Source organism: Dendrobium catenatum, unplaced genomic scaffold, assembly GCF_001605985.2.
Source record: "Dendrobium catenatum unplaced genomic scaffold, ASM160598v2 fragScaff_scaffold_722, whole genome shotgun sequence".
Lineage (NCBI taxonomy): Eukaryota > Viridiplantae > Streptophyta > Magnoliopsida > Asparagales > Orchidaceae > Dendrobium > Dendrobium catenatum.
Window position 1 is genome coordinate 663585 of NW_021319184.1, and position 13581 is coordinate 677165.

The window sequence follows — 13581 nt, forward strand, 5'->3', positions numbered from 1 at the left end:
TTAGGTCTTTCCACAAGTTCCCAAACATCATTTCTAACAAATTGATTCAATTCTTCTTGCATTGCTAAAATCCAAAACTCATCAGTAAGGGCTTGGTTTATGTTGGTGGGTTCAGTCATTGAGATAAAGGCAGAGTGGTTCACCTCCTTCCTAAGTCCATGTCTAGTCTTAACTCCACTAGAAGGGTTTCCTAAGATCAAATCCTTGGGGTGACTTATAGAGTATCTCCAATCTCTAGGCAAGGTGTGAGAAGGTCCAACCCTTTCCTCTAAATCTATATTTTATACTCCTTGGGTGACATCTCCTACTCCTTCAATGTTTTGGTGACCTACTCCCTTCTCCAAATTTTCTACTCTAGTAGTAACCTCTCTAACATCATTATCATCCTCAAGTCTAGGCATTTTAGGATCATACTCATCAAATACTACATGTGCAGCTCTTCCACCATCAAAGTCCTCTTGTTAAACACCCTAAAAGACTTCCCAACACTAGAATATCCCAAGAACAGTCCTTCATCAAATTTAGGATCAAATTTTCCCAAGTGAGATTTCCCATTATTGTGAATGAAAACCTTACAACCAAAGACATGAAGGTGGGAAATATTGGGTGTCCTACCCTTAAGGATCTCATAGGGTGTCTTTTCTAACTTGGTTCTAACGTTCACCCTATTCAACACATAATAAGCTGTGTTAACTGCTTCAGCCCAAAAGTATTTTGGAAGTGAATACTTAACAAGCATGGCTCTAGTGGCTTCCACCAAGGTCTGGTTCTTCCTTTCAGCTACCCCGTTCTACTGAGAGGTCCTAGGAGCTAAGAAGTTGTGGCTAATCCCCTTGTCCTCACAAAAATCTCCAAATCTTTTGTTCTCAAACTCTCCCCCATGATAACTATAGATGGTCAAGATCTCACAACCTAGCTTTTTCTGAATCCAAGTAGAAAATGTTTTAAACTCCTTAAAAGACTCATTTCTATGTGTAAGAAATCTAGTCCAAGTAAACCTCGAGTAGTCATCAACAATCACAAAACCATAGACTTTCCCTTCTAAGCTGGCAGTGTTAATGGGTCCAAACAAATCCATATGAAGGACTTCTAATGGTCTAGAGGTGCTAATGTCCGTAATGGGGTGAAAGGTGGAGTGGACTTGCTTTCCTTGTTGGTAGGCATCACAAAGGTGGTCTTTTGAAAACTTGAGTTTGGGGACACCTCTAACTAGGTCTTTTTGCATGACATAGTCTCCGGTGTCACAACCATGAATCATCAACCACTGTTTTAAGTAAAATGAAGCAGCACATTCAATGTTATTTAAATCAAGCATGTAGATGTTGTTGATCCTCTTTTCCTGTAAAATAGTGTTGTTACTTAAACTTACAATACAAGAATTTGCAAAGAATTGCACGATGAAGCCCTTGTCACAAAGTTGACTGATGCTCAATAAGTTGTGCTTCAATCCATCTATAAGCAAAACATTTTCAATCATAAGGTTCTTGGAATTACCAATTATACCTGAGCCTATCACCTTTCTGGTGGTGTTGTCTCCAAGAGTAACTTTGCCTCCAGTCCTGGACTCCAGCAAAATAAATTGATTGGCATCACCAGTCATATGTCGAGAGCATCCACTATCCAGGTACCACATACTCTCACGAGGCCTTTTGTGTGTCCACCTGCAAGATTATCAAATGTCAAATATAGGAACCCAAACAAGTTTGGGTCTCTTCTTATGAAAAATAGAAAGCAATGCATATGTAGTATGCTATGGATTATGCAACTTAGGTCTCCATACCCAATGTGTACTATGGTGAACTATGCAAGTGTGTGAGATGTGTCCTAGCATGCCACAGGAAAAATATCTAACTCCAGGAAAAGGGTTTCTTAAGTGGTTTGAGTTATAATGCCTCTTCCTAGGTTTTGACTTTTGATCAAAGTAGATGTCATCCTAGTTTTTTTTACATGTACCTAATTCATTTTGAATCTTCAAATTTGTACTTTTTAAGACTTCATTCTCAATCCTCAAGTTTTTCTCCATCTCTTTAGACTTCTTAAAATCAGAATCAAGTGAGGTGTGTGTGACTTTTAGTGACTCATGCTCTTCAATTAATTCACAATATTTTTTTTGTTTAACTCATAAAATTCATCAAGTAGAGCCATAAGATTTGAATCAATTATAGAATGGTCTTTAATCATAATTGCATGCTCTTTTTGTAACTCCAAAAATTCCAATTTTAAGCTTGCATGAGGTTTCTTGAGTTTCTTATATGATGCATGAATTTTTTTCAGAAACTTCAAGAAGTTGATCGTAGGAAAGTTCACATACCTCTTCTTGATCAAGATTATCATCTGCCATCAAGCACAATTTTGTTGTCTCATCTTTTGGTTCCATCTCTGATGAATCCGATGCAGAATCAGCCCAAAATACTTTTTGAAGTCTCTTCTTATCCTTCTTGAACTTGGGTTTCTCCTCACCCTTTCCTTTGCTTAAGTGATCTTGAAGTGTAGGACAATCAGCTTTCACATATCCGGGTTTCTTGCATTCATAACAGACAACATCAGAAGATCCATTTGAATATTTATTATCCTTACCTCTTCTCCAATGATGCTTTTGATTCTTCATTATAAAGCTTTTGAATTGCCTTGTGATTAAGGAAATGTCATCACTCTCAGACCCAAAAAAATCATAGTCAAATTTGTGTGCCTTCAGTGCCACCATTTTCTCTTTCTTTTTTCTCACATGCATCAAGATTTCTTTGATTCACCCCTTACTCGTAAGCAATGAGTGAGCCAAGTAAGTTGTCAATCGAATATGTGTTCAAATCCTTAGATTTAGTTATAGCAGTATTTTAGCATCAAAAGACGAAGGCAAGCATCTTAAAATCTTGTTCACTTCTTTATAGTTTGAAAGTTCTCTTCCTAAGGCATGCAAAGAAGTAACAATCTGAGTAAATCTTGTATACATTTCAGAAATTGATTTATGAGATTTCATACGGAAAAGTTCGTAGTCATACAAGAGAATATTCAAACGAGATTGTTTAACTTCATTAGTGCCTTCATAAGTGATACATAATTTATCCCAAATTTCTTTACCAGTTTTGCAAGTGGAAACACGCATGTAGTCTTCTGATTTTAAAACACAGAAAAAATAATTAAAATATTTTGCATTTAATTGAGCCAAATCTCTATCATCTAAAGTCCATTCAGTAAAAGGAAGTGGTACAATAATGCCGTTAAGTTTACCAGTCGAAGGTGTGTAGCCATCCTTAACAAGTATCCACATGCGATAATCAGTAGATTGTAAAAATGTAGACATGCAAGTTTTCCAAAAATTATATGGGATATTATCAAACAAAGGTGATCAGGTAATAGAATACCCTTTCGGTGTATTACAATTCCCAAAGTTAGTCATGGATCAAAATTCAAAAAGTTTTCAAACTTAGTTTTTATGAATCCCGCTCTGATACCACATGAAAGTTTGTTAGGGATGTTAAGCCCTATAGAACTGGCACGAGGCTAACCAAGAGGGGGGGGGGGGAATTGATATTTAAAAATTTCTTTAAGCAAAAAGAACGATTATCACAAACCAAGCCACCACAAAAATAAGTGCGGAAGAAAATAAATGCGGAAGCAGTAAAAATAAGAACACAAGGATTTATAGTGGTTCGGTCAACTCGACCTACGTCCACTCCCCAGAGGCGCCCTTCGAGTATTTCACTACAAACGTGACTCTCCTTTAGCCCCAACGGCTAGGCGGAGAAGCCCTCATAAAAACACCTCCTTTTTGCCACACCCGACAAGGCAGAGAACCCAACTCCTTTTGCTTTCTCCTGAAGCAGGCAGAGAACCACGATCACTTGCTGAAACTTATCTCTCCCAACCCTTCCAATGACAAGAGACTCTAGGGAAGAAGAAGTGGAACAATACTTGGAGCAACCATTGTGAATCCCCTCACAAGCTCCCCCTTATAAGATCCTCTCTCTCTCCCTCTCTCTCTCTCCTTTAGGATTTCTCAGGTCAAGACAGCAGCCAAGGATGTTCAAAAATGTTGAACAAGAGCTCTTATAATGAAGAGCTCAAAAAGCTCATTAATTGCAAGTTGCCGACTATATCGTCCTGGCCGATCAGTACAAATCTTAGAAGATCGGCCAGAGCATCGCCCTGAATGCCAACTGGACGATTAAAAATTAGCTTGATCGTCTAGGACGATCTCACGATCGTCCTGGACGATCAGTTCAAATCAGAGGAAAACCGTCTAGTGCTTTGCCCTGAATTCAAGCTGTCAGATCCAGATCGTCCAGCACATCGCCCTGAATTTGTGCTGGCCGATATTTATCGTCCAAGAGTGACTAAGGATTTTAGAATCAATCGTCCTGGCCGATCTTACTATCGTTCAGGACGATATGATTGTATCAATCATCCTTAATTACCTCTTTGATTGTCTTATCAATTAAGGCATAATTGTGAATATCGACCAGGCCGATACAAGATCGTCATGACCGATTACCAAAAATACAGAATACCTTAATTGTTTATGGCGACAATTTCTTTCTGTTTTGAGCCTTTCGTTCTATCCGATACAAGTATCGTCCAGGCCGATTGGCTAATGAAGGCTACCTTAATTAAGAATCTCTGATTAGATTCTCTGTTTTAAGCTAGATCGTTCAGGACGATGTAAATATCACCCTGGTCGATATGAGCAAAAAACAGAAATTCTAAGTCTCTCAAGTGTGTGTGTGTGGGGTTACTTTGCATCAGTCACACTAAAGATTACAATTGACTCAAGAAGAAAAAAAAATAAAATTACAGACTGACTCAACCCTAATCTACCCATTCTTAAGCTGGCTCCGTTTTTTTCGTCCGATCTTTAATTCCGGAAAAGTCAGTAGTAAAAGGCAGTCCAAGATAAGTAAGAGTGTTTGCCAAACATCAAAACATAGTTCATGGACCTGAATTTGCAACAAAGGAGACACACTAAAGAGTTTAGTGAAATAGCCGGAAAGGAGGACTCCTAGGAGTGGGCGTAGGCCAAGGTTGACGAACCATTATAAATTTATAGTGTGTTTGTTATTATTTCTTTCAGCACTTTATTTTCTCGCGCATTTATTTCTTGCAAATCTAAGTTGAGAATTGACATCTTTGTGATACAGAAATATCGAGAGTGTTTTGAATTTAGTTTTTGCTCAAAAATAAAAAAAGCAAAATATGAAAATTAGAAGAACAAAAATATTTATTTTTCTATAAAATCAAAAACAAAAAAATTGTTTTATTATTGCCTCATATTTGAAAAATCTATTTTAAAATTTAAGTTATGAATTTGGTTTTAAGTGTTTTAAAAGGGAACTTTTTGAAAAAAAAAAAAAATTTTAAAATACTAATTGACCCCTCTTAGTGTATCGTTGTACTTCAAGTGGTTTAACAACTATAAATTAAGCTTTCAACTCCCTCTGCCTCAAATGTGCAAGCTTCAAAATAAAGACAGAGTGCAAATTCTCTCAGTCGGTGAGTCTTGATGGTTACCCTTGTGAAGACAAAGTGTCTAGAATAAGGTGCGGCCCATCGCAGGTGACTTCGCATGTGAACAACACAAAATGCAACCTCTGAGTCGGCAATATCAAAATCGCATCCCAAAGAAAAATATAAAAGCATCAACTCCTCTCAAAGGCTTAATGGGTACAAGGTTGGAATACAGAAATTAATTAATATTGTCACCCAGGCACAAAAAAATTAATCCAAAAATAAAACGACTGAATAACAAAATAATTCTTTTCATGCATATCTTTCTGCATTACATCAAAAATATCGTAAAATTATAACGTTAAGGTTGATGCTACTCATTTGTCAGTCACATTTGTGCCCTCACTACCTTCCTCACTATCACTCTCACAAAATTCCCTAAAGTAACATGAAGGATATTTGAACCTAGGAGGAAGCTCACCTTTTGTCGCCAACTTCTGGACATAAATAGTGATCTTGACAAAGTAACGATCACCTAGCATCCACTCAAAGTCTTTGCCTTGCACAATGTGGAGGGCTTCGTCTAACCTTCTCATCAAATTTCTAATGGTCACCTTAGCCTGAGTTTTTGCCTTGACAATTGTAGCATGATCGATAACAATCACTTCAGCTTGATCCTTGACCTCCACAGCCAACAGTGCCTCAGCCTTCGTTGAGTTCAGCTCAAACCGATGCTACTCCCTCATCCTAACAATCTATTGTTCTAGTTAATTCACCTTATTAATCCTATTAATCTCTCTTTCTCATTTTATGCTTCTATTTATAAAACTCAATAAATTTGCAAACAACCCATTCAACAAAAAATTCCTTTTTGTCTCACCTTCGATATTTTTTCTTCATTTCACATCTCATGCTCTATTACAAAGTCAAAGTCCAAACAAAACACCATAACTAACCAATTAAAGCATTGAAACAATGGTGGGCCGTTTTAGCAACAAGCAAGACACTAATGCCGAACGCGCGCGTTCACATCCAGTCGTTTCAAAACTGTGACTCTTAACGGCTAGTTAGGCGTTAGCCTTCCGGGTTCCCTCGCCCTAAAGCGGAACCCATTTCCCTTTAAGGTTATTCCCAAAATCCCACGGAAAACTCCCATAAGAAATACATATTTATAAACTAATCCTATTGTAAAAATAAAATTGCATAAATATGAGAGGACAACTTCCCGGGTACAAATGAAAAAACCGAACTTCAATTTGCCTCGCGCGGCCCTTCTGATTCAACTGGATTGCACTCTCTTTGGCCGGCACCCGGCGTGGCTCTGCCGAACTTCTTCCCCCAAATTCAAGCGGCCACGCTTCATTTACCGTACTAATCCAAGGTTTGATCCGTCACTCTCTCTCGCTCCATACATTCTTCCTCTCTGCCTAACTCTGAATATTCTGGAGTAATTTTAGAGGTATTAATGAGTTATTGCTTTACCCATCGAAGCCCTAACCCTATCTTCTCCCTCCTTTCCATTCTTGTTCTCCGTTTCACCTTTACTTTTGTTCCAAGCAGATGATATGCTTCTGTTTTCTTCTTGACTTGGATCTCACCACACCTCTTATCTATGGACGCAGATGGAACGATCAAGAAGCTGCGGAAGCCCTATACCATTACCAAGTCCAGAGATAGGTGGTCGGATGAGGAGCATGAGCGCTTCCTCGACGCACTACTTTTGTAATCAACCACTTATCCTTTCTCAATAGTCTTGTTGTCTTTTAACTGTAATACTTTGCATGAAATCTTTACTGGTGATGTTCATGGATTATTTTGTTTTTATCTTTTTTCTTTTAATTCCTGGTTGCTTGCTGCACAGTGAAATTTTGGGATTTTCTTATTTGTTATTTATCTAGATCCAAGTCCTGAGAAGAAAAGGAAGAAGTAATTTATTTGGATTATCTGTGAAGACAGGAATGGCTTGGTCGATGTTCCTGAACATTATTGAGCAATATGTAAATCTAAATGCTTAGAAAGCCTTATTTTTGAATACCGCTTGAGTAAGATACGATGGGTAGAAGTGAGTCAAGTTAATATTTTCTTTTTGAGAATATTAAGCTGTTATAAGGATCATTAAGATCATCTTTTGCATTTGCAAAACCAAATGGCTAAACTGCATGATGCTTGTGCAGTTACAATCCAGGAGCTTGGTCAGTGGGGGACAATTTAACGTGAAGTGTGCTTTAACTAGAAAATTGTGTTAGGATTTGTTGAAACAAGAGATCCATTACTAATGCAATTGTCACCAAGATCGAGTATGATGTGTGACAAAATAAATGTCAGTGGAACAGAATAAATAAGATAGAATACTAAGATTTATATAGTTCAACTTTAGCCAAGTCTATGTCCATGATAGATGAAAGAAAATAAAATCACCATCACTGAAGACACAAAACAATGATGTCCATGATGAAAGAACTCTTATCAAACCTTCCCAAATTTTAAGTACACTTATACTCAAAACAAATAAGAATCCCAATAATCTCTCACAAGAGAGATTACTTTATAAAAAGATGTTTTTCTTACATGTATCGTAGAACTCATCAATCCTTAATGAAATCCTTTAAGCCATGCAGTTATATCACTTGAGGATTTGAAGAGAGATCTATGTCATTCCTTGAAAACTCTAGCTGAAAGATTCTCCTTATAGCTGCTAGCCCTAGGTACACATCATGGGAAGGCAATATGCATGCAAAAAGAGTCATGACAACAATTTTGAGAATTATGTTGCGGTTCCAAAGCAATGACATCCGAAGTTATCAATTTTGAGATGGGATCTCCAATCTTGATATTGTGTGGCGTCTATCAAGCAATCCTATGACAAGTGAATACCAAGGGCCTTTAATATTGATTGTACTTATTGAATTGATATGATCGTCTAATTTGATCTAGATGAAATAAAAAAACACCATTGGAATTATAAATCCTATGCTATCCAATATAAATCTGTTGCTATGCGCAATATGCCAAAAATAAAACAAAATTGAGTAAAATTAACAATGCTCTCCTTATCTTAATATTGTGGAAAATTTTGAATCTCATTTATGTTTTTTTTTCCAAGCTGAGTACTCAATGTCCTTTAACTTGAAGGGCTTATCGTCACGCAATCTCATTAGGCCCAAATGATGCCTAAATTGAATACCTGTGAGGGAACCCTGACGTACAAATTGTGCATGTTGAAGTGAATCTATTGATCTTGAAAGTGCTCATGTCATAGGTTTTTGTGCCCGTGAAGTGATTGTCTTCTAAACTTGAATGTTGCAATGGTATCAACTAACACTGTGTCAAACTACTCTTGAAGTGATTATTTGATCATATAAAATCTTCCTATTATCTTATGCTTGATTTTGTTCCAGAAATTTACAGGCAGCTGGAAAGCATTCTTATTTCTGCTTTACCAAAATGTTATGATCCAACATATGTAAAGACATAACTGAAGCAGCTCTTAGAGCTACACCGTACAACACATTCCTTTTACCCTCCCGACTTCAATGATAGCCTAAATACCTTTGCAATATGACCATTGCTAGAATATTTGTACTTTCATCACTCACAGCTCTCAAAGATGTAGGATTCATCATTAGATTAGGTGCATGTCTAGCTCCAATGGAAGAAAACTATTTACACCATCATGCCCTCAAACATATGGCGGTAAGACCCAACAGTTTTGCACACATTGTTGTTTTTTTATGCACACAACCATCATGAGATTCTTAATTAGAAAACAATTCCATGCTAGGACATATATAATATAAACATATTGAATTGTGAATGCAATAATCATGACATTTAAAAACATGTCAGTCACAAAACAAATTCACCATAATTTAAAATTGACCAATTTTTTGCCATAGTCACATCTTTTGACCTATTTGCTTGATGATTAACACTTGACTGTTGCTCCTTTCCCTTCGATCTTTGTTAATCTTTCTTGATGTGTCATTACTTCTTCCAGGAGAAACAAGTTTTTTTCCTTGTCAGCAGACTTGCTCCCAGACATGGACCCCCTTTCTAATGGTCTCACTCTAAAGAACAATCCCTCAGCTGACTTGTCCTCATTAATTAACTCATGCTTAATGATTATATATATATATATATATATATATATATATTTACTATCTACTAAGCTAATTATATCTCTCCAATACTGCATGATTTTACAAAAATGTTATAAGTTGGAGATGAAGAGCATTACAATAATAAAGTTAATCGTCCTTATCAACAGTCGCATCAATGTTCCACTAGCCATGAAAAATAGAATTAAACTGATTTGAGCATGCCTTAAGAGGCATACCTTCCTACAATGCAAAAAAATGATGCTTTTATTTTTGATAGAATTTATCAGACCGGTTTTTATCAATTATAAGGACCCTGGCTTAAGCCACAACCCTTGCTCAATTATTTCCTACAAGTCTCTTGTTAATACATCTTGCCTATAATATAATTGGATCATTGAAATAGCTTTTTCGTCAATCTCTTCCTTGTATTCTCTCGTTATCAATGGAATATTCAAACGCAGAATGAGTGCATTCACAATTAAGTCTTTCTTTCATTTGAAGACCACACACCTTAGTTCCTTAAAGGACAAAAATCTTTAACTCATTAACCATCTTGATCTTAAATATCATTGCTATTAATCTTTGAACTATGCTTTGATGCCAATTTGTTGAAATGGAGCGCCAAAATGAATACAAGATGTGAGAAAATATGAGAGAATTATAATGGTCTCACTTGATTCTAATCAAAATCAACATGTGGTCATATACAAGTTCTACATACAGAAAATAAAGTAAATATATACAAGAAAGGAATTATATAACTGAAAAATCCCTTTGAATGAGGGATTTCTCTGATAAAAATTTTTTGAAACCAATAATTAATTTGAGTTGTTACAAGAGCCACTCTCATAATGGATATTGTTGGATTATTTTCATTCAATCCCAATACCTACAACAATTAGTTTTTTCCATAGAAGATTAGTTCAATGTTAGATAACAAGCACACCTTCCAACACTCCCTCTCAAGTTGGTGAATAGATATCTTTCCTGTTGATTATTTGTAGACACATATTGTGTATAAATTAATTCACTATCTAATTTTTCTTTTATAAAATATCTATCTTTAAATGCTTAGTTCTATCACGTCGCATATGATTGTGTGCAAATTTTTTAGCTAACTTATTATCATAATGGAGTCTAATAGGCTCTCCCGCTCGTTCTTCATAACATTAAAAGAGAAATTTGGTTGCGATAACTCACATATCATTTTTTCCATTGCTCTGAATTTTTCTTCTTCAATTCTTGTAATTAAATATTATTTTTGCATCTCTCATTTTTATGGCTAACTTATTATCATAATGTAGTCTCATAGGCTCTCTTATTCATTCATCAGATCCCTAAAGAGAAATTCAATTACAATAACGCACATATCTCTTTTGCCATCGCTGTAAATTAAGTAGTGAAGAATTCAATAAATAACTTGTGGGTGAACTTCCCTTGGATCATGTATGAGGTGAGAAACTCTCAACATAAGATATATTCAATTTTATATACAAAAATAATGATGACAAACCTTTATCCCACTACGTGGGGTCGGTTATATGAATCATTTTTCTCCATTTTATTCTATTAAGAGTCAAATTATCATTTAAATCTGATAAAAAAGAGTCATCTCTAATACTTTTTATGCAAGTCATTTTAGGTTTACCTCTACTTATCTTAACATAGATTAAATCTAATACATCTACTCTCCTAAAAAGGTCATCGGAAGGAAGACATTTTATGTCACCAAAACATCTAAGGATACTCTCTCTAATCTTATTTTCCACTGGTGCTACTCTAACATTTTCACGTATATACTTGTTTTGTATTCTATCTCTAAGTGTAAAGCCACTCATCTACCTGAGCATCCTCATCTCTACAACACTTAACTTAATTTCATGCTTCTGTTTTAATGGCCAACATTCTGTGCCATAAAGTATTGCAAGTCTCACCACCATCATATAAAAAATTTCCTTAAGTTTGAAGGCTACGTTTCTATCACACAATAGGCTCGAAGCATTCCTCCACTTCAACTATCCAACTTGAATTCTACTAGTAATAGTGCCATCTATTGCACCATCGCTTTGAACAATAGACCTCAAATATCTAAAACGTGCACTCTTTTTTAATGACTTGATCACCCAAGATCACAATCCCACTACTAGATTTATTACTACTACAATTATACTCCATGTATTTGGTTTTAGATCTGCTCAAATGAAAACTCTTAGACTCTAAGGCTGACATCTATACAACAACAACATCATCAAGCCTTTATCCCAATACATGGGGTCGGCTACGTGAATTCTTTTTCTTCATTGTATCTGTTAAGAGTCAAATTCTCATTTAAATCTAATAAAGAAAGATCATTTCTAATATTTTCTAACGAAGTCTTTTTAGGTCTATCTTTACCTTTCTTAACATAATCCAAATTTAATACATCTACTCTCCTAACTGGGTCATCGCAAGGCCGCCGTTTTATGTTACTAAACCATCTAAGGCGAGTCTCTCTAATCTTATCTTCCACTGGAGCTACTCCAACCTTTTCATGTATATACTCGTTTTGTATCCTGTGTCTAAGAGTAAAGCCACTCATCCACCTGAGCATCCTCATCTCTGCAACACTTAACTTAATATTATGCTTCTCTTTTAATGGTCAACATATGTCATGATTGAGGTTGATATCTATAATCCAAGTTTTTCATCAACTCCCTGTCTAGTCTTATCAACAATTTTATATGTGCAAGATAAATTAGTTTTACCACTTAGCACCTTTTTTTGCTTCTTCCAATTTATTGTTCAGTTTAGAAGCCAACCTTTCCTTAGCATCAACGACATATTGCTGTGAAATGAAGATCCCCTAATGAGAGAGTGCAAGCTCAATTCTTTGAAAGTACTTCAACTTTCCTTTCTACTTTATCTCAAACTCTCTTATCAAACGCTGCTTCATAGACTCTTTTTCTTTTCTATTTTCATTACAATTATATCATCAACATGCTCCAATAAAGCTCCGACTCCCTCTTCATCAAACTGAGTTCTAGGTTACCGTTTAAGTCCATATATTACTTTTTTTGTTTGCTGACCTTGTTTTTTTTTTTTTACTAAAAGCAAATTTTTTCCTAGAAATGATGTGAATGCATGAGACAATTACAAAGAATGTCCTGATAATAAGCACACATGCAAGCTCACTTAAAGTTCTATCCATTTACACCATCACATGAGTCTTTCCTATTGGTCATCAAACCTATAAAATTAAGTTCACTGTGATACCTCTCAACCTGATATAAGTTATAGTACTTATTTAGGATTATTTTAAAATATTTTAATGTTATTTTTATTTTATAATACTAGAGTTTTTATTTTTATCTGGATAAGATTAGATTTATCATGGTTATTCTTTGTTACTTTCTCTTCTTTTTTTTTTTTTTTTTTTTTTTTGAATAATTGCAGCATTTCATTAAAAGAGAAGCATCAAAGAACTAGATACAAGTAATAAAAGGATCACATTCCTCCTTGATTCAGTCCATCAAGAAGGAAGGGATACCTTCTAAAGAAAAACTATCAAAAGAAAAACTACTTTCCAATGCCAAAGTAGCACAATAATTAGCTACTTTATTACAATATCTATAGGCATGATGGAAAACAACTTTATTGAAATCATTTAAAAAAAATAAATCCTTTGCCGGCCACTTATCCAAAGACCATTTATTCTTCTTCAATGAGTCTTGAATGAAATGAATAATATTGACATTATCACTCTCAATGATCAACCCCTTGCATTCCAACATCCAACTCTTAAGGAACTCCTTTACCGTAATAACTGCTTCCATTTCGAGCTGGGCCACATCCCAATGGATCTTCTTCTTCCCAAATGCACTGATCAAACGGCCTTTATGATCCCGAAAAACACCACCAATACCACCAAGATTGGAGCTAAGCAAAGAGGCATCTAAGTTAATCTTAATCCAATATTTCGGTGGAGGGCACCAAGTATTTGGAGACTCCCTAAGGAGATTAGTACCCCAGCTAGTAAGATATGGACTAGATTTGGAAATAG

The 13581-nt window shown here is 35.6% G+C and overlaps 1 protein-coding gene across 1 annotated transcript in view; it reads left to right on the plus strand.

The window, feature by feature from the left end:
- The window catches only part of LOC110093354 (protein REVEILLE 8), a 129911-nt gene that overhangs the window by 4977 nt on the left and 111353 nt on the right, over positions 1 to 13581 (plus strand). Inside the window, exons 3-4 of the mRNA XM_020818206.2 lie at positions 6721 to 6823; positions 7065 to 7164. Of these exons, the coding sequence (XP_020673865.1) occupies positions 6721 to 6823; positions 7065 to 7164 (203 nt within the window). The remainder of the gene's footprint in view (positions 1 to 6720; positions 6824 to 7064; positions 7165 to 13581) is intronic.